Here is a 24,420-nt window from a genome sequence, read left to right as displayed (position 1 = left end):
AAATTCACTTCACTTGTCTCAGCTTGTTTCTTTATCTCCAAAATGAAGACAATAACACTATAACCTCAAACTGTTCTTGTGAGAATAAAATGAGATAATCTATGTAAAACTTCACAAAATTAATACACTATATAAAATGTTAGCTATTAGGATTAGCTATGGTCCAGTAGTCTGGGCCATCAAAAGTTGGCTTCTAACATCTACCATGTTAGCTCTCTCTCCAGCTTTGTGCCATCTGCTAATCTGCTCAGCATGCCACTCAGACCTCACCAAGTCATCTGGGAAATTAAAGGGCTGGGTTAGATTACTTCATAAAGTCTCATTAAACTCTTAGAGCTATGATATTATGAGTTCACTCCTACTGGCCAGATCTTTAAACAGGGGCCTAGACTAAGAACTACTTGCTAAATGCTTCCATCTAGTGGTCACTTTGTTTCACCACTTCCACTTTTTTTTTTTTTTTTGAGGATCCACTCCATTAACAATGGAAACTGAACTTCTGGGCTGCTTCGATTAAGATCTGATCATTTATTCATTTATTCATTCATTCAACAAATATTTACAGAGTGCCTTACAATGTGCTCGGTGCTTCGCCAAGTGTTGTGGACAGAGTAACACATAAAGTATTTCGTTTCTAGAATTTCATTTCTAGTTGGAAGGACATGACATACAGACAAAAAGCTAAAACAATTAAATATCCAACAAGTGTTGCAGCGATTCAGAAGAAAAGACCGTTGCCACGGGCTGGAGTGGTCTTGGGAGGGCTTCCTTAAAGAGGTAGGATTGATCTGGGTTCTTGGAGGTTGGACAGGATATGGGTAGGTAAAAGAGAAGGAAGGGAATTCCAGGGCAGTGCAACTTAAGCAAAGGCACAAAGGAAGGAAGGAAGGAGTTTGGCATGAATGAAGAAAGAAACAGAGAAGAGACCAGGTCTTTTCGGAGATGAAGGTTCATTTGGTATGGTAGTGGGAAAGAAGTCTGGATTGTAGATAGGTTAGGGACACATTGTTTAGGACCTATTGACTGTACTAACTGTGCACTTACTATGTGTCCATCTCTGTGCCAAGTGCTACACGGGATATAGACTAAGAAATCCCAGATTCCCCAGGCTCCCTTCAAAAAGGGAGTGCAGTGTAGAAAAGTGTAAGAAGCAACTGCTTAAAACAGAGGGCAATGAATGGCAAAGGTGAACTAGCAAAATATTGTTGGCGCCTTCTAAAAGAAGCATCTTTCCATCCAAAGCTTCCATCTCCAGCTCCAACATACACACACAACTTGACAGCTGGGATGAAATGGTAAATACCTGTGTCACTGTGGTGTTGTGCAAGAATCATGACTTACAGATGAAGACATAGAGAAGAGAGTACCCTTGAGGAATTCCCTCTGAGTACAGGAGCGTCAAGGAGATAGTTTCACTAGAATAACTTGGGAGGGGATTCTTTGAGTCAGATGGGGAAGTCCAGCTGTTGATACTGTATTGTATTTGCATAAAAGATCTGTGTAATGGGTACAGTTGAGTAACAAAACAAGAATCACAGTATTTGAGGGTGGAACAGAACCTTCATGGTACCTTGTGTAGTACCTCCCTATCCAGGTGATTCTCCATAAAGGGTCTGTATGGTTGCCAAAATATTTCTTCAGATGGGCCAGTCACTGCATTTCGCAGCTACATGTGAGCTAGGGACCCAGACTTGTTCTTCCCAAATCATTTTTATCATTCTCATCATCATCAGTAGCAGATTATAATTATACAAACGCTTTGAGATTTGCAAAAGCACTTTTCTTACAATTACCCTGAAGGAGACATGGCAGGTATTAGCAAAATAATTTCCTTTAAGTTTGATGATGTCATACCATTAAAGTAGATAGAGACTCCTCCATTAGTCTTTGGAAAGCCAGTATGGCAAAACATGTTAATGACAGGGAAATGTGTGCTCTTCCCACATCCAAGAGACTAACCAACAGGCAATCTCTGTACCTCAGGTGGAATGGGCCCTTCCCTAAAGGTCAAACGGAACTTCCCTGGAGGTTTGCTTATGCATGCCTTCTAGGGGAGAAGGCATGGTCTTTGGTGCACTCTGCTTGGCAATATGGCTTTAAAGCGCAGAAAATAATAACAGTTATCATAACACTTTACATTTTTCCAGGGCCTTTCTCATGGAGTAAGCTTATCTGAAGTTCATCCTTACATCCTGCTGATTTAAGATCTAAAAACAGTTAATTCTATTTGATGGATCAAAACCAAGTTCGGCCACATCCTAAGATACAGAGCACTAGCTCAAACCATCTTGGAGGTCAGCTCTACATTGTTAATGACCTGCTCCTGTACACACTGTTTCTGTGCACGGGTCTGGCCATGTCTCTTCCTTTCAGGACTCCCTGCTGTCTACAAGATAAAATGCAAATTCCTTATTGTGACATTTAAGGTCTTCTACATATTTCATGTTACTCCCCTGACCCCTTCCTCCTCACTCCTCATCATCTTCCTCTGCTGAAATCCTTTTCTCCTCTTCAAGGCCCAATTCAGTATCACCTCCATCATGAAGCCTTCACAGATCCCCTCAGTGGGAGCCGCTTATGCCCTTCTCAATTGTTCTTAAAGCACTTTATCTGGATCTTTCTTCAGCCTCTGTCATACTGTATAATTTGCATTGTATCTGTTGTGTAGAAGGTGTATTCCCTGCAGCAGATTGTAAGTTTTTATTTTTTCATTTTTGATTCTCATACCAGGAAGATTGCCTCGAACAGCAGATGTTTAGTGAATGTTAACTTGAATTGTTTCAAGATTAGTGATATGGGATGTAACAGCTGAATAAATTATCATATATGAATTTGATGGAATACTATTGAGCCATAGCAAAAGACAAAAGGGATAGTTTCAGAGAAACCTGGGGAGACTTTAATGAACTGATGCAAAATGAAGTAAGAAGCACCAGGAAAACAAGGTATATAACAAAAAACACGTTGTAAAGAAAAACAGCTCTGAAAGTCTTGAGAACTCTGAGCAATACAATGACCATCAACCCATCTGAGGACTGATGATGAAGCAGGTTACCCACTGCTTTTCAGAGAGGCGATGAACTCAGGGTGAAGTTTAAGACAACATTTTTTTGAACATAGAGAAGATAGAAATTTATTTTGCTTGACTATGCTTATTTGTTGTTATAATGGCTTTCTTTTTTCTTTTTCAATTGGGAGTAAGACAGGATAGGAAAGAGGAAAAAAAAGATTTTTGTTAATTAAAAAAATGAAATTAAATTTTAAAGATTAGTGGTATGGTCTATTTAATCATCATTTTGCTGAATCAAGAAATTTTGTTTAAGGAAAAAGTAGAAATAACTCTATGTAAGAAATGTAATGTTGAAAAAGGCTGCCATTCAATTAAAATTAATAAACATTTACTAAGCACCTACTGTATGCAACACACTATGCTACAGGTTTTCAATCTATTTATAACCTATTATTTTAAAACATTCAACACACTATACTTTTTAGACACTTCATAATTTTGAGAACCAGCCCCAAAGTAACATTCAAAATATTTTACTTGGACCACAAACTCTATTTAGTCCTCTCACGATTACATCTACTGAACTGTTTCTACTTAACCCCCTAGACACACTGTACTCTGTCCATATTCCCTAACCTTTCCTTCCAACAGGAAAAAAGTACAAAATAAATTTTCCTAGAGATCTTATTCTAAATTATTTTCTTCACAGAGACTTAGACTAAAAAAAAAAAAGCCATCCACTTGATTCTCAATTAATAATAGGAGACAACAGTGCTTGGCTCAGAAAAACCTGCATTCAAATCCCACTTTTATATATTAGCTATGTGACCTTGTGTAAGTTAGTTACCCTTTCTACACCTCCGTTTACTCATCTGTAAAATGAGGCTAAATCTGTATAACCTATCTCATAGGGCTGCTGTGAGGCTCAACTGAGGTAATACATATGTAAAACACTGCAAATTTTAAAGTATTACATAAAGTCAGTTCTTCTTATTACAGAAACCATTATTTACTAAATGTCATGAACAATCTCTTCTGATAACAAGAAAGGCGATCTTAGGACAACTCTAGCAATAATTCTTTCAAAGTTTAGTGCAAAACATTGTTAATCAATTCATCCAAGCATTTAATACTTACTAGGTCCAAGCCACTATGCAAGCTACTGATTAACAAGGTATAATCCAGAACTTCAAAGAGCAAACAGTTAAGTAAGAGAGATAAGATATGCACACAGAAAACAGTAATTCAAAGTATCCCTGGCTTCCTACAAGTTGTTCAAACCCCTACAGCTGGAGCATTTTCCTGCTCCCTCCCAAGCTGCTAGTAGATTCTAGTATAAAGTTCATCTACTTGGCATGTACCTTGTAGGTATATGCTATCTCTAGAATTTAAGCTCCTTGAGGGCAGAGACTATTTTATGCCTTTTCTTTGTACCCAGCTAATCATTGGGCCTGGCACATAGTAAGCACTTAATAAATGCTATTAAGATTGACTGAATCAAAATATCACACAGTACTCTAGGAGTTCAAGGAAGGAAGAAATTATTTTCAGTTTATTAGTGAGATGATGAGTAAATTGGTGAGAAGACTCAAAACTGTATTATCTTCTACCGAAGGAACTGGAGAGAAGAGGATGGAGGGGGAACATGTCTCCGCCTTGTTATACTCTTCTAACCCTTCCACACATGCTACAATCTAGTGACACTGGCCTCTGCTGTGCCTCAAACAACTGTCCATCTCCCAACTCTCTCCTTTGTCATTGGCCATCCCCCTGGCCCAGAATGCTCTTCCTCCTCAAGCATCTCTGCCTCCTGACTTTTTGGACTTCATTCAAGTCTCAATTCAACTCTCATCTCTGCCACTCATTGCAAGAAGCCTTTCCTGGTCCTTTTAATGCTAGTGCCCTCCCTCTGAGATGCTCTCCAATTCAGCCTCTGTATCTTGTTTGTACATAGTTTCTTTCTTCTTTGGAAAAATAGGGGGCAGCTAAGTGGTGCACTGGCTCTGGAGTCAGGAGGACCTAAGTTCAAATCCAACCTCAGACACATGACATGTTTACTAGCTGTGTGACCTTGGGCAAGTCACTTAACCCTAATTGCCCTGCCTTTTCCCCTCAAAAAAACAAAAAAAAAAAAAAAAAGGAAAAATGGGCACTCAATATATTATTGAGGAGATTGCAGTCTGGTACAATATTCTGAAGAACTGGCTGGCAATATAAGAGTTCCAAAACCAATAAAATCAGCCATCCCATTGCTGGATTACATCCTAAAGACAGAGTCTGGAACTTCTAGTGAAGAAATTCTCCCTACAATGTAGGTCTCTACCTGTTTTTCAATTTTTAGTCCTAGAGGGTTGTCTGGAACACTGAGGGGTTAAATGACTGGATCACATAATAGAGCCACGATAGGTCAGGGATAGAATTTAAACCCAGGCTTTCTTGATGTGGAAGCTGCCCTTCTACATTCATTACTCTGAGGTGCCTCACATTGCTAGTAATAGTATAAAAATAACTCTATGATTCTAGTGTTCTAAGCAAGCCCTTGCCAAGAGACTCATTGAAGAACATTGTTTCAAATCCTTCTATCAGTTAGCCAGAGAAAATAAAACACAATGGAATCACTATTTCTTGAGCATCAGAGCAGGCAGCCTCAGCTTCTAATACAGTCACTAAGGTTTTATTATTTTTTTTGGTTTGGTGGAGGCGGGGAGAAGTTATTATTGTTTTAATAGGTTGTATCAGTTAGTCACCCCACCAAATTCGGCTTCTGAAAAATTTATTAGTTTCAGTCAATTCGATGATGGCTTAATAACAAGACTCCCATTTACCCTGTGATTGGCAGAGTCTGTTTAGCACAACACAGATCTGCAGAAGCTGCCTTGCAGAGTGAGAAATGTCTAAAAAATGCTATCCTTCAGATAACAAAAGGTTGTTTGGTTTTTGTGAGATACAATTTTTTTTTCATTTGCTTCCCTAGGCTCTGAGCTAATTTCAATTAATTCTGGTCTTAATGCAGATCCAGCTAAGTGGCTGATGAGCATATATCAGTTCCTGAGGAATGCAGAACCTTATACCACTTGATCTCCAGTGAAATATGTGTCACACTGATGCTCTGGCAGCAATTATTCTGGTACATGATTAAATCATTCCATTCAAAATTCCAAAGATGACTCCAAACGAAGGGTAAATGTTTTCTTTTGAATTTAAACAAGCTTGGTGCCTATGGCTCTGAATTCATAAGACAATAAGATGTGAGCCAGGGAATGAAAACAAGACATCAGAAAGCCCTACACTAACGCTCTCTTTGAGATCCCTTTAAAGTACAACAAACTTGCCTGCCTGCACTGTGACCTCATCGGTTCTTCAAAGCTAAACAGGGCTGGGCACAGTAAAGACTAATTTAGATCTCCATGCTCCTCTCCTCTGAGTCAGGCATGGGTGGATGTAAGCTACAGAGCTGAAATTTTCAAAGATGATAGAAAGCCACGAGGGAAATGAGCCCTGGTCGCTAAGCAACCTCAAACCAAGCCACTCTTTCAAGACAAGTCGTTTCTTCCCCACCAACATTTTCAGTAGAAGATGCACATAGTAGGTACTCAGTGCTAAAAGAAGAATTCTTCCTTTCTAAAACACTGGCATGAAATGTCTCCCAAGTTCCTCTCCACAGGTCTGATTTAATGGAGAGAGATTATATGTGAAATACTGCCACTCCCACTGGAGAAATTGCAGTCCCAAAACTGAAGGGTATACTGAGGATCATTTGTCTGTCTCATAGGCTGCCACGGCCTAAAAAATATTCCATCATTTAGTGGCCAACAAGCCTCTCTATTTTGCCCTAGGCTGGTCCCTAGATAACAGTGTGTCAAAAGCTTGCTGTTGGGTAGAACCCGCCAGGCCTTGTGCACCCACTTGTGTAGAACACCCTTCAGGAACACAAGGTCACCTCTACACAAGGACCATTTAAGGTGACATGTTCTGGATAAGGATTTAAAAATAAGTGACTAAAACCTCCTGTCATCATGAGTGTGCCTGCTCTACAGTTTGACACCTCAACCACTAGAGGCTGACATAACTCCATTAAAGTAGATGACTTTCCAAGCCAATTCTTTTTCCAACCTTTGATGGTAAGCAATGTTGTAAAGCATAAGGAGCACTGGACTGGAAATAGAGGACCAAGGTTTAAATCCTGGCTCTGCTGCTTATTACCTACGCAAACTTGAGCAAACTGTGGAACTACTTTGGACCTGTTTCCCCATTAGTATGTAGAAAGGGATGGGGGTAGAGATTAGACTTACATGAACCTAAGGTTTTAGTTCCCAAGATGGCTGTTCCTTGATAAATACGTGTTTTTGAGTGCTTATAAGCTCCAATACTCAGTATAATTTCATTAACTTTGAAATTTATGTATGGGGAAACTTAGCCACGGCTCCAGAGACAAAAGAACAGGGAATGATGATAGAACTAGGAATCAAAGAATCTTTGGAATTCACAGGATCACAGATTAGAGCTGGAAGAGACCTTAGGGGTCATAATCTCCACCCCTGCCCACCCCACCTCCTCTTTTTACATAGAGCTAGGATTTGAACCCTGGTCCTCTGTCTCCAAATCCAGTCCACTATACCACACTAATTCCCATCAAATCAGATTTAGAGATGGAAGGGCCATTAGAGGTCATCTACTCCAATTTCTCTTCCTGCTCCTCCCCAACCATTTACCAGTAAAAATATAGCCCTTCTAAGGTTATAGACTTCATCTAGTCTGTCTATCTCTCTGCCATCATAGAAATGAAAAAGCTAAGGTAAAAAGAAATCAAGAGAATTTCTCATGATTATATAGCTCGGCAGGAGCAGAGCTGAAACTAAAACTCCCATTCTCTTTGCTATGCCACGTTGTCTTCTGTACCTTTCTATATCCATTGGCAGGGAACATTCTCTTTTTATATCATCAAAGGATCTATTTGCACCACTTACGTCTTGGTTTCTGGCAATCATCCTGAATGATACTGAGGATTTTTTTGTGCAGTTCCTTATCTTGACTTGTCACCTAAAAAGGGAATGTAGTAAAAGAGAAAGCTTTTTAATACTTGAGATGTACTACCTAAACCTCTAAATCAATATTTAGAATAGATTTCAAAGGAATTCCATTATCTTTCCAATGCTGATAACATGCTTTGAACACTGACCATATTACCAAATCGTTTCTAACCCTATGACTTGCTTGGACAATAAGGCCCACTGTTGTGAGATGATTCATTTGAGGTATACAGGAAACAAAAATAATTCTTTATCTATACGACAACTTTCTTCTGAACAGCTAATGAAACTTTCATGTCTGTGAAATAATTTACATAGGATTTACAGAGGAATTCATTCAAGGTTACACAATTAGTGACAGAATTGGGATTAGAACCAACTGCTTTTGCCTAAACCTCAGAGATTTAGAGCTGGAGGGGCCTCCAGTTCATCACTTGGTAGTCAAACTGATCTTCCTAAAGTGTAAATTTGACCCCACCCCACCCCATTATTCTCATTCAATAAACTCTTGTCACTCCCTATCAAGATCAAATATATGATTCTCTGAGGTTCAAAGCCCTTCCTAACCTGGTCCCCTCTGATCTTCTCTCCCTTCTTATAGCTTCCTCCCCTGTCCAAGTACTCTGCAGTCCAGTGACACTGGCATCCTGGTTGTTTCTTGAATAAGACACTCCACCAATAGTCTCTTGTGTGTGGAATCCTCTCCTTCCTCATCTTTGATTTTTGGCTTCTTTAAGCTCCAGCTAAAATCCCACCGTCTACAGAAATCCTTTCCCAAGCCTCAGTAATGCTAGTGCCTTCCCTTTGTAAATTATCTTTGACTTATCATATATATATATTTCATTTGTACATAGTTGTTTGCATGTTGTCTCCCCATTAGACTGTCAGCTCCTCCAAGACAGGGACTGACTTTTGCTTTTCTTGGTTATCAACAGCACAGTGCCTGGCACATGGTAGGCACTTCATAAATGCTTACTGACTGACTCCCAGGCTAGGGTTATTTCTCTAGACTATACAATCTTTTACTTTTGGTAGGAAGGACAAAGATAGCTAACAAAATACAGAGGAAACAAGAGTCACAATAGGAAAGACAACAAAGTAAGTACACAAATCAAGCCTGCCACAGAATTTGAAGTTAGAAAGGATTTCAGTGGCCTCCCCATCTCTGGATCCCTGCATGGAAGAGGATTCTCTATGGAACATGTGAGCATCAATTAAAGGGCTCTCATCTGTGCATATGTCTTATCGTCTACATCATCATCGGGCAGGAAAGCAGTTGTCACTTCAAGCTTTTGCTCAGAGGCAAGCTAGTGTAGTGGAAAGAGCCCTGCAGGAGATCCAGGTCTCGGTCCCACCTCTGACACTTCCTGGCTGGGTAACCCTGCTTCAGTCACTCACCTTCTTTGCCTCCTCATCCATTCGAGAGACTGCCTTACATCTCTCACTAAGGATTTTTTGTAACTTTCATCACCTCAATTCCCACCAGGCACCTGCAGGACAACCACTGTTGGCAGAATGCTGAATCCCTACATCCTTACCTCTGCTGGAGATATTCCAGAGCCTTATGCCACTCTAACCCTTGAAGCCAGTTGTCCCTCAGTCGGGAACAATCTGACCTGCTGTCACTCACCCAGGTCCTCAGGACCTTGCCATCTGTCCTGCTACTGCTGTGGCTTAAGTACTACCTGGCCTTTCTGTCTGCCACGCGTTGACCATGAACACGACCCTTTCTTCATTTGTTGCCTATCCCAATTAGAATGTGAGCTTCTTAAGAGGAGGGATGCTAGACTTCATATGTAGTGAGTGTTTATTAAATGCTTTTCCAATTCATGAAGTCGTTATTATTACTATGATTATTTAATTCAACTCAAAAACAATTTATTAAGTGCATCATTAATTATATTAGCATAGAAAATGCTATTTATTTATTGTTCAGACCTGTATCTTCAATAGTACTGGGAACTCCTGGTGTGTAAACTACGTCCACCAATAAAGACAGGAAAACTCTTCAGTATCTTAAAGTCTTAGGGCTTCTCTGGCCCATTAAGGATGCTCACCAAAGTGATCTGCCCACCACCACAGAACCAGTATATATCAGAAGGGGAGCTCAAATTCAGGTCTCCTTGACTCCAAGGCTGGCTCTGTAATCATTAAGTTATATAATGCCTCTAATAAGGCTACCTAACATCTATCCTGAATGAACAAGTTATCTATTAGAATGTAAGATCCTTGAGTAAAGGGGTGGTTTTTGCTTCTTCTTTGTATTCCTAGAATTCAGCCACAGTTCTTGGCATATATTATAAGCCTTTAATAAATTCCTGTTGGTTGATATATAATACAAACTATACTAAAATAAAATAATAGCAATATTAGATGACAGCAGGATGTAAACTCTTCGAGGATAAGGACTGTTTTCTTTTTGTCCCTGTAACCATGGTGCCTGGCATGGTGTTCAGTACATAGAAGTCACTTAATAAAATACTCTTGAAATGAACTGGCAAATGAACCAAACTTACAGACTTGCCCAAAGACTCCTGGAACAAAATTAGAAGCTAAAACCTTCAGATTTTATGCAGTGGGGGCAGTCATAGCAGGAGAGTCAGTGATGGGGCTGGTGCTGTGTATAAGAAATGACTTCCAATCCCATCAATGCAGATCCTAATGATTCACAGGAAGAAGTGGCACGAACCCAGCCACACCCTGACTCCACTGCCAATTACCCACTTTGCTATTTCTCATAAGGAAGAGCAGCTCCCTACAGACTGGGAGGGATGCAGAGTTCAAAGGATATCAACAAAATAAATATGACCACAGCAACCACTGTCTACTGATGACTCCACAAGGGGCAACTACTGATTATATGCTTAAAAAAAAAAGAAAAGGTAAGTTTCTCAATCATCCTAAGGGAAAGTTTTGAACCAACTAGCAGTGTTTACCCCTTAAATCTGGAAGAGATCCTCTCGTTCAGATTTCAGTATATTCTGTTACACAACAGATTAGGCAGCATAGTGTGGTGGACAGACTACTGGATTTTGGAGACAGTTCTAAATCTATGATTCTATGTTAAAATTATTGAATGAAGATACTAAAATGATTTAAAATTTTTTTAAGGTTTTCTAAATTCAGAAATCACTGAAAGAAATTAGCACCTGGCAAATTTTCTATTAAAAAAAAATGTTCCTTACAAATTATTTCCCAGCAGAAGTCCTTACCTCCTACTTTACTGAGAAAATCCACATCATCTGTCATGAGCTACCACTTTTCCCGGACCCCACATCATAAAACTCCTTCACATGATTCCCTATTCTCTGCTTTGCTCCAAATGGGTTTTTACAGTTGGCAAGACCCAAAGCTCCATCTGTGCCTTTGATCCCATCCTCTCTGCCTCTTCTAGGAGTTTGTTCCTTTAATCATTCCCTGTGTCTCTCAGCTTTAATTTCTTAGGTACTGGCTGCTTCGCTGCTGCCTACAAACATGCCCAAGTCATCCATATCCTTAAAAGGCACCTTTAATTGACCCTTGAAATTGGAGATAAAATCCCCTCTCTTCTCTTTCGCAGCCAAACTTCTAGAAAAAAAACAAAAACCAAAACAAAACAAAGTACCTATACTCACTGTCAGCACTGCCTCACCTCCCACTTATCAGTCTTGTCTAGCTTCCACCCCCATCACTCAACAGGAACTGCTCTCTCCAATATTACCAGTGTTCCCTTAATTGCTAAATCCAACAGCCTTTTCTAAGTCTTCACTTCCTTAACCTCTCTGTCGTTCTACACACTGTCAGCTATTCCTTCTTCTCTTAGAACCTATTTCCTCTCTTGATGTTCCTCACTCTGCTCTCTCCTGGTTCTCTTCCTACCTGTCTGATGGTTCTCTTAGGTTCCTTTCTTGACCATCATCAATATCATACCTGCCAACTCTAGGTGTTGCCCAAAGCTCTGTCCTGAGCCCTCTTCTCTTGGCAAGCTTATCAATTACCATGGCTTCAATGATCTCCCCATAGATGACTCCCAAATCCACATAAAATAGCTTTAATCTCTTTTTTGAAGTCAAATTCTCCATTACTAACAAGCTGCTAGACATCTCCAATAGATGTCCCATAGGCTTCTCAAACTCAGTATGTCTAAAAGACTTCCTTGTCTTCCCTCCAAACCTATCCATTCTTTCATTTTACTGAGTTTGTTATTCCCTCCAGTTGCTCAGGTTCACAATGCTAAATTAATCCATGAGGCCACCTTCTTCCTCATCTTCCACATATCAATCTATAAGTATTTATTAATCAGTTGCCAAGTTTTATCACATCCACAACACCTCTTCAATGCATTTCTTTCTCTCCACTCACATGGCCCCCACTTTTACCACATCTTATCTAGACTACTGTAATAGCCTTCTAATTGCTTTCCTGCTTCTAGTCTCTTCACCAATCCATCTTCTGAGCAGCTGCTAAAATAATCCTCCCAAAGCACAGGTCTGACCATATCACTTCCCTGCTGAAAAATCTCCAGTATTGTTTCTGGCATGAACAAAAACTCCTTGGCCTAGCATCTAAAGCCCTTCACAATCTGGTTCTTCCTTACCTCACTAGACTTCTCCTTTACACACTCTCCATTCCAGCCAAACTGCCCTACATGTTGTTCTCCCAGTACCATGCCCCAAAATGTGGAATGTCTTCCCTTCCCATGCCCATCTTTTCAAGGCTCAGAAGGGGGGTGGAGCAGTGGGTGCACCTCTTACAGGAAACCCTTACTGATCCCCCTAGGTGTCAGTACTCTCTTCCTCTTCCAATTACCTTAAGACCATAGATTTAGAGCTGGAAGGGACATTAGAAGTCACCCAATTCAACCTTCACATTTTACAGGTGAAGAAACTGAGGGACAAAAAAGATTAAGCACACTAGCCAAGGTCACACAGGGAATAAGTGGCAAAGGCAGGAAGTTAGGTCTTCTGCCAGCAAATCCAGTGTTCTTTGCACTGCACCAAGTACTTCTCTGTGTGTATATGACCAGGGTAGAAGACCAGCTCTTTGGGGACAGGGACTGTCTCATGATTGTCTTTGTTTTGCAGACCTCACCCATAGGAGATGCTTCACCTTTAATAAATTCACTGCTTCACTGACTAAGCTTCTTTTACCTCTAGGAGAATCAGACCGATCAAAGCACAGAGTTCTCTTTAGTATGGCCCAATTCTGGATACTCTAAAAGTTGAGACCCAGCTTATGGCCAGTAAGGCTGGGTCCTGAAGTATTAGAACAAGGACAGCATTGCAGCTCTCTTACATAGTACAGATCAGTTAAGTCATGCGTTTTCTGGAAGACGATTCCCTTTTTCCGCAGTAATCGTATAGCTTCCTTAAATATGTTGTGAATAGCTTTGGAAGTTGGACGGTTTTCTAAATTCACCTGTGGAAAGAAAATAATCAGAAAAAAAAAGAGAAACGAAACCTTGAAAGAAAAACTCCACTGTGTTGTGCCTAGGAACAACTCTCCCAAACCAACTGGTTTGTGAATTAGTCTGATGGGATTGTTCTACGCTGAGTCAAAAAATGAAGGTATCTATGAGAGAACTTGAACCAGGCAGGAATGGTACTTGAGGAGGTTAGGGAGGACATTCTTCCAGAGTTGTTTGACAAGTAACTACTCTGAAACTTAGCTGTAGGGTTTTTGTTTTGAAACTGTCATGTAAAAAACCTCAAGGCAATCCTACTGCCTTTTAATTCCTCTTTAACAGTGACGAAGACTTGACACTAGTCTCAGCTCTAACACTTACTAGCTATGTTTCCCTCTTCTCATCGTAGAATGAGAGTTTCAGAGCGGGAAGGGACCTTAGAGGTCATCTAATCTGGCTCCCACCTCATTTTACAGAGAAAACTGAAGCCTAGAGAAGTTTGGCAACTTGCCCAAAGTCAAAAGTGGCAGAGCCGAGATGAGAACCCAGATCCTCTGACTCTGACTCCACAGCTCTATTATGCCAAGGTCTCCAAAGATCACAAATTCTGAGCTGAAAGGGACCTTAGAATTCATTTAGTTTGACTCCCTCATTTTAAAGATGAAGAAACTACACCCAGAGGTTAAGTGTTTTTGCTCACAGTAGTGAGAGACAGAATCAAATCTGGGTTCCCTGATTACAAATCTAGTGTTCTTTCCCCCTGCCCTAGACCTTCCTCCCCTCACCTCCCCTAAGTCTCGGTTCAGATAACATACTTGTACTACTGTCTCATAGGGTTGTTGTGAGGAAAGTACTTTGTGAACCTTAGAGAACTGTACTCAAAATTCTTTAGTTCCTGCGCAGGACTCTAGTATCTTACAGACATGAGTCGTGGCCACTCATCATGAGCCGCAGTTATATAAAATCTTCCTCCCAAGGATTTCAAAGAATTGGATATATATACCACAACAATCCTGGCAAAGTTCCAATGCTACGGCCATTTTCTAGATAGGAATGGCTGGGTCCAGAGCTGTAGAGGAATCTATCAAAGACCATCTGGGGTGTTAAGGTCAGGAAGGGGGCCAGGGACTGGTCTGAATACTACACAGGAAATGAACGAAGAACACAGAAGAGCTCAGAAAGAAGTATTCTCTATTTCCTATTTCCCCTCCGATATCCTGGCTTCTCACCCTGTCTCTCAGTATCTCTTCAGTTCGGCTGAGTAGCTGTGTGGCAGAACAGAAAGGAAGATGGACCTGGAGTCAAGAGAGATATGGGTTCAAATTCCACCTGGGACAACAGACTAGCTGTGTAATGAGGGGCAAATGCTTCACTTTTCACAGCTGAGCCTTAACTCTACTGTGGCATAATAATAGCTGTCATACCTATCTCACAGGTTGTAGTGAGGGTTGAGTAAGATGGTATCTGTAAAGTGTTTTCTAAATCTAACGTCAGTTATGACAGATCTTCTTCATGAGACAGAGGGAGAATGGCTTAGTGGAAAGAAGGACGGTCTGCAACTAGCAAGACCAGAGTTCAAGTCAGGCTTCTGATTCACCATGACTGTGTATGTAACCACGGGGCAAGTCATGTAGCCTCCATGTGCACTGGACTTCACTCTTAGGTTACAGAGGAAGGGTCAATATGCATACCTGGAGGTAGTTTCTTCCTTGGGAGTTCCCCACATCAATGAAATCACAGGCTCACATTTTGTAAAAAACCACCATTCTCTAAGAGAAGGTTTTATCTCGAGAGGCAGCCAGACATCATTTTATATTCCTAAAATAGCCTGGGTGTTTCCTCTTGCCGCACAGCTATGAGCAACTGAGAGAGCTCTGGGCCCCTCCCATATTCCAATTAAAAGGGCTATTTCCTCCTTGTCATTCAGATGATAATATCCACTTTATTTCAACAACAGGAAAAGCTGCTGGCAAAGGAATTCTCTCTCTAGACTCCAACCCATTTTTAATGTGAAAGAAAGGAATCAAAAAAGCAAAAAAACCTACTGAAGTGCTACCATGAGTCAGTTCAATTTCATGCCAAAACCCCTACTGTAAAGAAAAGGAATTGTATGTTCAGGCCTGCAAGGCAGCCTAGACAGGGAGCTATAAAAGAAGGGGCCTGGAAGAGGGGCAGGAAGGAAGATTTCTGAAAGGTCATCAAACATGGCCACAAGGGCACTCATCCCATAGAGCAAGGCCTCACATCCACAGCTTTTTAAAAAAGGATTCCACCCAGCCAGGAATTTCTGTAGCTAATAAATATTATCGGTGTCCTAAAGTACCTTCTTATATTTAGCATGACTTGGCATATAACTCCTCCATGAACTGATTCGCTGGCATACTCAGTCTCCAGCCTATTTGGAAACTAAAAATGTGCCAAATAAATGCCAGAGTGGTATGCATGTTCAAGACAGGCAAGAGAATGATCCGGTGCTATCCCCCTGACGCTGGCTTGGTGCAGAAGTACAGTATTTCAGGGTCACAAATCCTGACATTCGGTGGGGGTTTGCAGCAACATTCTTCTTCATGTTCACAGATCCTCTTACTCATAATGATCATAATGAATCAAAAGAATCATGCCTTTTGTAGCAACCATCAAAATTCTGTGCAATTCAGTAACACTTCAGAAAAGCTCACTTTAAGAGTATGAATTCTACTGGCCAAGCATTTTAAATGTTTTACTGAGGCTAAAATTTCCAGATCAGAATTGGTAATGTAGTAACTGTTTTTAGTGATGATTGCTGGGTACTGCCTAGCAAGCTAAATGATATACAGCAGACAATGTGGCCTACTGGATATAGTACTGGAGTCAGGAAATCCTGGGTTCAAATTCTGCCTCTGACATTTATTAGCTGAGTGACCATGGGTGATCAAGTTAACCTCTTTGAGCTTTGCTTTCCTCATCTGCAAAATAGGGATAATAATTCAATGTGATGCTGTATTTAAGTGTTTTGTAGACTTCAAAGTACCATATGAACATCAAGTATTATTATTACAGACAATATACAAGCCATGGTTCCTATTTTTGGACACATAACAGAAAGATATTTTTAAAAAATCAGTTTGAATCACGCATACAAGTGAGCCCTAACAGACAAAGGTTTTTGTAAACATTAACAGTGTGTGAAACGTCCGCTCCAACCTAGCCTCGGATGACCTAAATGCATGTTTGCCTGTCTTGATTATAAACAGCCCAGGGTCCAAAGCATAGGCAGCTTTTCAGTGAGTACAGCTGCATTCCTGTCTTGGACAAGAGGATAAAGGCCAATGGATCAAGTGTGGGACTTGGGAAACAACCCTACGAGAAAAGGCAGCCATTACACGATGGGGGGCAACTCTTGCCTTGTGCCCATTAATCCAGTTCAGCAACTGGCTCCAGGATCCCCAAACACTTAAAAGCTCTCATTATCAAATAAACTTGATATTCATCATGTGGCAAAGAATGATTCTTGAAATTAATTAAAATGTGAATGGTTATTAAGCAAATTCAGTGGATTATATTTGTACTCAGTGTTAAAACTCCAAAAAAAATTTTTTTTAAAATGAAAACAAGAAACAACTGTTTTGTAAGCTGTGCTATCCACAGGGAGGCCACTATGGAATGAGGCTCTCCTTCCTCTGCTTCTAAACTCCAGGCTGTCACTAAGCCTTTGTGGAAAGCTCCCATTTGTGCCACAAAAGAAAAGAGCAGGAGATCTAGGGTTACATCAGATTTCACCACTGATCAGTGGCTTTATTTTTCAGGGACTCGCTAAGCAGAATTTAATCACACTGATCTCCCTAACTGGAGTAATATGAGGGGAAGATTCATGAATGATTGAAAAACTGTTTTCAAAAGACAAGAGCATCTACTTCAAATGCTAAATTTCCATTAGAACATACTGCAATGGGCAGACACAGTAGATAATACAGTGCTTTCAGGACATCAACTCAGAGCTCCCTATAGGTCCTTTTGGAGAAAAGAGTCATTTGGACTTCCAAATATAAAAATTAAGCCTGATTGTAGGTCTTAGAAAAAAGCTGGTTTCTTCTGGAGGATATGGTCTTCATCATTTCCCTTTGGGCTAGAAAAATTCACTACCAAAGTGCCTCATCTTCTGCGATAGTCACCAGATGTTTTGGGAAACCAATCTAGAGGCAGCCTCCTTATAATGATTTAATTTGGAAAAATTCAGTGTTCTGAGGATGACAGAAGAGTGAGAAGGTACCAGGGAGTTGTCACCTCTCAATCTCTCCAAAAAAAACCCAGAGAAATCCTGAAAACAAACAAAATGTCTACAAACAACAACAGAAGTGAAATTTATCTTACAGATGGGGAGGAAATAAAAAAATTCTGGTACAACCGAAAAATTCTACAGTAGATATGAGGTTCTATTTGAAGGCAAGAGATGGATATTTACAGTCTAATCATCCTTCATAGGAAATTAGTTAAGTACCTACTGTGTGTAAGGCACCAGGGGAGTTGGGAGAACAAAGACAAAATGAAAAATGGGCCCCACATTCAAGGAATTGATTATACTGGGATGTTCCATTTTGTAAAGAGGAACACACTCACCCCACCTCTCCCACACCCACAGAGGATAACTTGAGAAGACGGGAGAGGGAGCACTAACCACAGGGAGAATCAAGAAAGGCCTCCATTGGGAGGTAGCACATGAGACCAAACTTGACCAAAGTTACAGGCTGGGTATGTACAAAAGTGGCAGTGAGGAGGGCATGCATTCCAGGCATTCAAGACAGCCTGTACCAAGTAACAGAGGCAGGAGACTGACTGTAGGGCTTAGGCAACAGCAAGCATCTAGTCTGGCTGGAATGTAGAGTACAAGGAGGGAAGAAGTAGGTACTAAGCCTGGAAGGATAGACTGGAGAAAGATTGTGAAGGGCTTTGAGTGCTAGATAAGGAATACAAACTAACTGATACAAAGGGAAAGTGGGAAAACCCCATCAGGGAGACAGAACAACTTACTTCAGAACCAAGTAGTTTTCTAGCAAAGACTTCTCAGAGCCTCAGTTTCCCCATTTATAAGATGAGGATAACTTGCATTCCCTACCTCATAGGATTACTGTGAGGTAGGGAATACAGATGGCTCACGGTGGGCAGGCTGTAACACATCCTGCAGAATTGAATAGGAGAAGCAATGTTAGGACTATGAAGATGTATGAGCAGAAAAACAGTACTGGGGGTACAAATACAAGCAAAGAGAGAGAGAATTCCTGCCTTCAAGGAACTTACATTCTAATGAGGTAAGATGACACAGAGAAGAGAGCTAAAAAGGGGGTAAGGAGTTTGGGGAAGGCAAGATTTTGAAGTCTAGAAAGTTAGGATCAGAAACAGGGCCAAGAAGGAATGAAGGCAGAATTAGTGCAGGGAGATCTGTCAAAGCACCTCATAGCTGTGAGATGAGGAAAGTAGTTTGTAAATTGCAAAGTGCTACATAAAAATATGAGCTGTTGTGGTTGTTGGACTGATAACTCTATACTCTCCTCCATTTTGCCTTACTTGGAATCCACTGGGATTAAGAGCCCATTTCAATGGACATCTAATTACTTTAATAGTAGGTAAATCCTTAGCTTTTTGCCCTATTCACACAGAATAAGCCAAATAAGGCTAAATTGAGTCAGGTGAAAAACTGGTTCGTTGTCATCTCAGACTTCTTTGTGGCCAGGTACACTGCTGAGATGGAAAGAAGGCCCCACAAAACCACACAGTTCTTCCTCCTTGCAGTCTGTGATGGAGCAGCCTAATCTCAGCAGGAACACCCTCACCTACACACTTCATCTCTAGTTTGTGGGTATGGCTGACAGCATTCTTTAGAAAGTCCTTACCTGTTCAGAGCAGGATCTGTCAACAACAGGCTGACTAGCTGGAGCCATCAAAGACTCCACAGCTTCTAGCTCTTGTTGGTAAAAGCTTTGCACTTTGTTCTCAACAAGGAAGTCTTGGATTTTTTCACTCAGCAAACCTGTCTGACTAGAAAGGTCCAGGGTACCTGGATTGCTGCAGTGAGAGAATGAGTTTTAGAAAAATTCAGGGAAACACCAAGAGTATCTTGCACATTTTTGTCATGTTTTTTCTAAAGACCATATGTGCATTCCAGAAATGTGTGTGTATATGTATACACATGTGTACATATCGGGTTTTTTTGAAAAAAATCAATAAAAGCACAATACTTTAAAATAATAATATTATTATCTATAATATATTAATAATAATATTAATATTATTATTTAATATATTGATAATAATAATAATAATATATTATTATTATTATATTATTAACTCCATAAAATGAACAATTGGAAATTAAGGGATTCCAACCAAGATCTGAGTTATCAGGGGCAAATTCCTGAAACAACCTTGAAGCCACCCCGACAAAAGCATTTCCCTCCTTAAAAGCTCAAAATTGGCTCCTAAACTTGCAATTTAGTGATTCATGTGAAAAGTATATGTCTTAATATTCATTACTTTACATATTGGGAGGCAGTGTGAGACAGTAGCTGTTTCAGAGTCTGGAAAAACTGAGTTTAAGTCTCACTTTAACATCCTGGCTATGTGATCTTGGGCAAGTCACTTAAACTTAAAGTATCTGAGGTGACTCTCTAAGACCTGACATTGCAGAGAAAGTGCTAATACGCTCGGGTCACAAAGAGTTAGGCATGACCGATAAAAGACTCAACAACAAATTTTTATTTAACACATACTACATTACAAGGCCCCCCAAAAAAACCTCATGACCAATTCTCCTAGGTACTACAAATATATTTTAAAAATCTTATTCTTATAATTGATATCTTTTGTTTCTATACCTTGTTTTGTTTTTGTGTATACCCCTTGCCCCCTGCCTACCCAGTAAGAGAGTCATTCCTTTTTAAAAATGAAGAGAAAAAAACCAGATCAGCAAAAACAATCAATACATCCATCATGCCTTGACAGCATATGTGCTATTCCACATGCTACGGTCCTCCACCTCTTAAAAGAGGTGAGCAAAGTACAGTTTCTCAACTATTCTCTGGTGTCAAGGCTATAATTACACAATTGAACTAATATTGCTGTGCACATTTTAAACAGTGATCAGCAACTGCTTACCTTACTGCCTCTTCTTTTACTACTGTAACATTTGGGAAAGGCTGGTCATAAATTTTTCTGTAGATATCTGGAAGCTCTAACATTCTTGCAATCTGAGCATTCCACACTGGATCATCCACTTTATCTATCAGGAGATGGAAAAATGCCACAGCAGTTACACAGAAGCCTATTCTCCCCCATGGCAAAGGCACTACTTGGAGTAACAATGAATGAGGCCCTCAGTGGCTCTCCTAGTGGATCACACTAGGGGATCATTAATGTTGAGGCAAACTAAATGGTTCCCAAGTGGTCTCCATGAGGGAATGCAATTCCTCTATTACCTAACTGTGTACCACGGGAATGCTCTGGGACAAGGAAGAAGACCATAACAGAATATGACTGTCAATAAATCCTTGTGAGCAGGGTTTTGTCTCTCCTCCCTCCCTCCCTCCCTCCTTCCTTTCATCCTTTGGTCTCCCTATCTTACATAGGCTGGAATTGCAGAGCCTACTCACAGGCTTGATCCCACTGACTGGCACAGGAGCTTCATCTTGTTCTATTTCCATCTTGGGCCAGTTTGCCCCATTTTACACAACCCTCTCCTGTTAAAGCAAGACTTAGTGAAGATACCTGATCGCCTTAGCCCACGGCAGCTCAGAACTCCTGATCTCAAGAGAACTTCCAGTCTCAGCCTCCCCAGCAGGAGAGATTACAGGCATGCCTCATCATGCCCTTCAAAAAGTGATTTTCACCTTTGAGATTTCTAAAGGAACAACTACTGGAGTAATGCAAAAAGTGTCCCACATATAATTTTAAGCTATCATGTTTCTGACTGACCAGTTTCTTTTTAAATGAACAGAGTTAATGGTATACAGCAAGGCTTAATCTCAATACACTCTATAAATTAATAAATATAATGTAAATTATATTATAAATTATAAATTTATACTTTACAATTTATACTATAAACATATACTATAAATTAATATACTCTACAAATGCAAAGTGAATATCGAAGAGCTATTCAAATCCAAATCTGAAAGCATTTTCAGAGTTATATATTAGACGTGACCAAAGCTAAGCACTGTGATTCAAGGACTGCTCTTGGAATAAGGAAGACCAGGGTTCAGGTCCTGTCTCTGACCCATACTAGCTTTGTGATCATGGGCAAATCTTTTAACCTCTTAGAGCCACAGGCAGTGCTGACCAGAAGTTACAAATCTACATTCGTGGATGGAATTTCCATATTGGGAATTCTCTAGATGGATTAAATCACAGGTTGAGCTCCCAATATCAATATTATTACCAAAAACCAAGAATAATGCAAACTCATATCAATCTACTATCATCCTTAAAAATAAAATGAAGAAATTATGTCCCTCTGAAGAAATTTTGAGTAACTTAAACTGAAATCAATTTAAGTTGCAAGTTTTTTTTTTCTGAAAGAATTTTAAAAACTCCAATTTTAGCCAAAATAGCCACAGCTTACAGTAAGTGGAGGCATGGATCTCTCGTTGCTCTCTGTAGACACGGACATATCCTCTCATTCGAACAACATCCCCAATTTCCAATTTAGTTTTCTTATCTATGGTTTCTTGCAGTTTCCTAAACAGTGAGGTTAAAGTATGCCCACCAGCCATACTGGAGTCAACTTTAGCTGTAAGAAGAACACAAAAAAGAGAGAGAAGAGACAAACAAAATAATCTTCATGTATTCAAGGCCACCCTCCTCCCCCAGACAAGTAGAGATAGGGACAGGGAGGATAGGAATAGAATCTGGACCACAAAACTTAAAAACAAAGTTAAAAAATTGTTTTGACATGTAATTGGGAAAAAAAATATATATATATATATATACACACACATACTTTAAAAGGAAGAATAAATGTAAAGAAGTAAATATATTTATATTTATTTTAAATATTAAGAAATATATATGTCTTTGTAATAAATAAATATAAATAAAAATAAACACAAAAACCATACCACTCCTTTTATGAGATACTACTATGTGGCATGTTTGCATGAGATTTATGTATTTAGTCTATCGTGAATAATTTTGTTATATGTTCTATTGCTTTATATGCTAAGTATTCCGCTTATATACGTCCTCATGCCTGCTGCATGACATTCTACTGTTGTTCACATGTGCTATGCATTTAGACTACTGTCTGTAACCATCCTGGTTCAGGCACTCACCATCTTTCACTCAGTTCATTGCAATGGCCTCCTCATGGCCTCCAGCCTCTCCCCTCTGCAAGGCATCCTCCACACAGCTGCCAAACTGATTTTGCTAAGGTATAGATCTGACCATGTTACCCTCCTAGTCAGTAAGTTCCAGTAGCTCCCTATTACATTTGGATCAAGTATAAGCCCCTTATTAAAGGGGAGAAAAGTAGGAGCATAATCAATCAACCAGTCAATAAGCATTTATTAACGCCTGGTGCCTACAGTGTGCCAGGTGCTGTGCTAGTGATAAAAAGACAAAAGTGAAACAGTCTCTGCCCTCAAGGAGCTCACAGTCAATCTAGCTGAGGGGTGGGGAATGACAACAACATATATGTCTACAGGCATATACAGAATACAAAACAGGCACACAACAGAAAGGTCACTAGAAGTTGGATCAGGAAATACTTCACGTAGAAGGTATTTTTGAGCTGATTCTTGAAGGAAATAAGGAACTCTAAGAAACTGAGGTGAGAAAGGAGAGCATTCCAGGAATGGAGGCCAGACAGTGCAAAGGCACACAAGGAGAGATGGAGTGTTGAGTATAAAAACAGAGAGAAGGCCAGTTTTTCTAGAGGTGACTGCGTAGGAAAAGGAGCAATTTCCAGTGAGGCTGGAAAGATAGCTTGAGACCAGGTTATGAAGGGCTTTAAATTCCAAATAGAGGAGTTTACAAGTTATCTTAGAAACAACAGGAAGCTACTGGAGTTGGTTGAGATAGATCTCTGCTTGAGATCAACCTGGCAACCTGGAGGAAGGAATGCAAAGAGAAGCCATCTGAGGCAGGAACACCAAATGGAAAGCCAGTAGTCTTCACTCTAGGCAAAAGGTGATGAGAGCCTCAACATAACAGATGGTACATAACAGAAATGAGAAGGAACTGGGGGACTGAGGAGGAGAAAGAGAAATGGCTCTTTCTAGGCCACGGGCTTTTTCTCTAGGACTCAGTCATTCCCTACACGGACTTGTAACTGTGGAGGTGTTTATGTACCACTGCAACTAGCTCACTCCAGTACTAGGACTCCCAAGTGAAGGCTCTGTAAGTCCGGGGAGGGAAAGGAAAGCCTTGTGGAACCAGGCATGGGATTGAAGCCAAGGTTCCCACGCTTGTCCTTAATATTTTCTGAAAAGCTCTGCATATCCCAAGGTTCCCTCCCTACCACTTCCCACGAGTGACTGAGGTATCATCATCTCACTGGGTTGGGGAGACAAAGGCAGGAAAACTGCTGGAAGGAAAATTCTCTCATAATGTGATATACAAGGGGAATGAAGAGGTGCTGGGCTCAAATTGAAGTCTGTAGGCTGGAAGAAAGGTTTTTAGGGTAGTATGAGAGCATTTTCTGTGTTTGTTTTTTTCTCATTGTTCACCTTGCATTTCTATATTAAGTATACACCATGCTGTGTATAACTGGCTGATGACATTCAGGGGAAAATAGGCATTCGGGAATAACAGAACTGGGCAGTTCAAACCAGTTCCAGGGACCTATACCTTGTGAAATCTTACATGTGTAACACTGGGATGCTGTATGTGAAAAAGAAGAGAGCCCGGCAGTAAATATTAAACTATGAACTGTTTAAACATATCCAATTTTCCTTCTCTTGGCTAACATTCACTGAGATGTTTTAATTTTTTTTTATTTTTTTCTCTTTTTTTTTGAGGGGGGA

General features: G+C 40.2%; 1 protein-coding gene across 4 annotated transcripts in view; it reads right to left on the bottom strand.

Annotated features, from left to right (window-relative positions):
• Positions 1–24,420, bottom strand: part of STN1 (STN1 subunit of CST complex) — a 67,220-nt gene that overhangs the window by 16,028 nt on the left and 26,772 nt on the right. For 3 of the 4 annotated variants that reach the window (XR_005008975.1, XM_036735751.1, XM_036735752.1), the window contains exons 5-9: positions 22,020–22,187; positions 20,552–20,675; positions 19,291–19,462; positions 13,315–13,437; positions 7,978–8,050 (exon numbers count right to left, since the gene is read on the bottom strand). Coding sequence is in view for 3 of the 4 variants with exons in the window: in XM_036735751.1 (XP_036591646.1) it covers positions 7,978–8,050; positions 13,315–13,437; positions 19,291–19,462; positions 20,552–20,675; positions 22,020–22,187 (660 nt within the window). In the remaining variant the exon portion in view is untranslated. The remainder of the gene's footprint in view (positions 1–7,977; positions 8,051–13,314; positions 13,438–19,290; positions 19,463–20,551; positions 20,676–22,019; positions 22,188–24,420) is intronic. The other variant, XM_036735753.1, reaches the window with a different exon arrangement.

The sequence above is a fragment of the Trichosurus vulpecula genome, chromosome 8 (genome assembly GCF_011100635.1).
Source record: "Trichosurus vulpecula isolate mTriVul1 chromosome 8, mTriVul1.pri, whole genome shotgun sequence".
Lineage (NCBI taxonomy): Eukaryota > Metazoa > Chordata > Mammalia > Diprotodontia > Phalangeridae > Trichosurus > Trichosurus vulpecula.
This window is presented reverse-complemented; position numbering and strand designations above follow the sequence as displayed.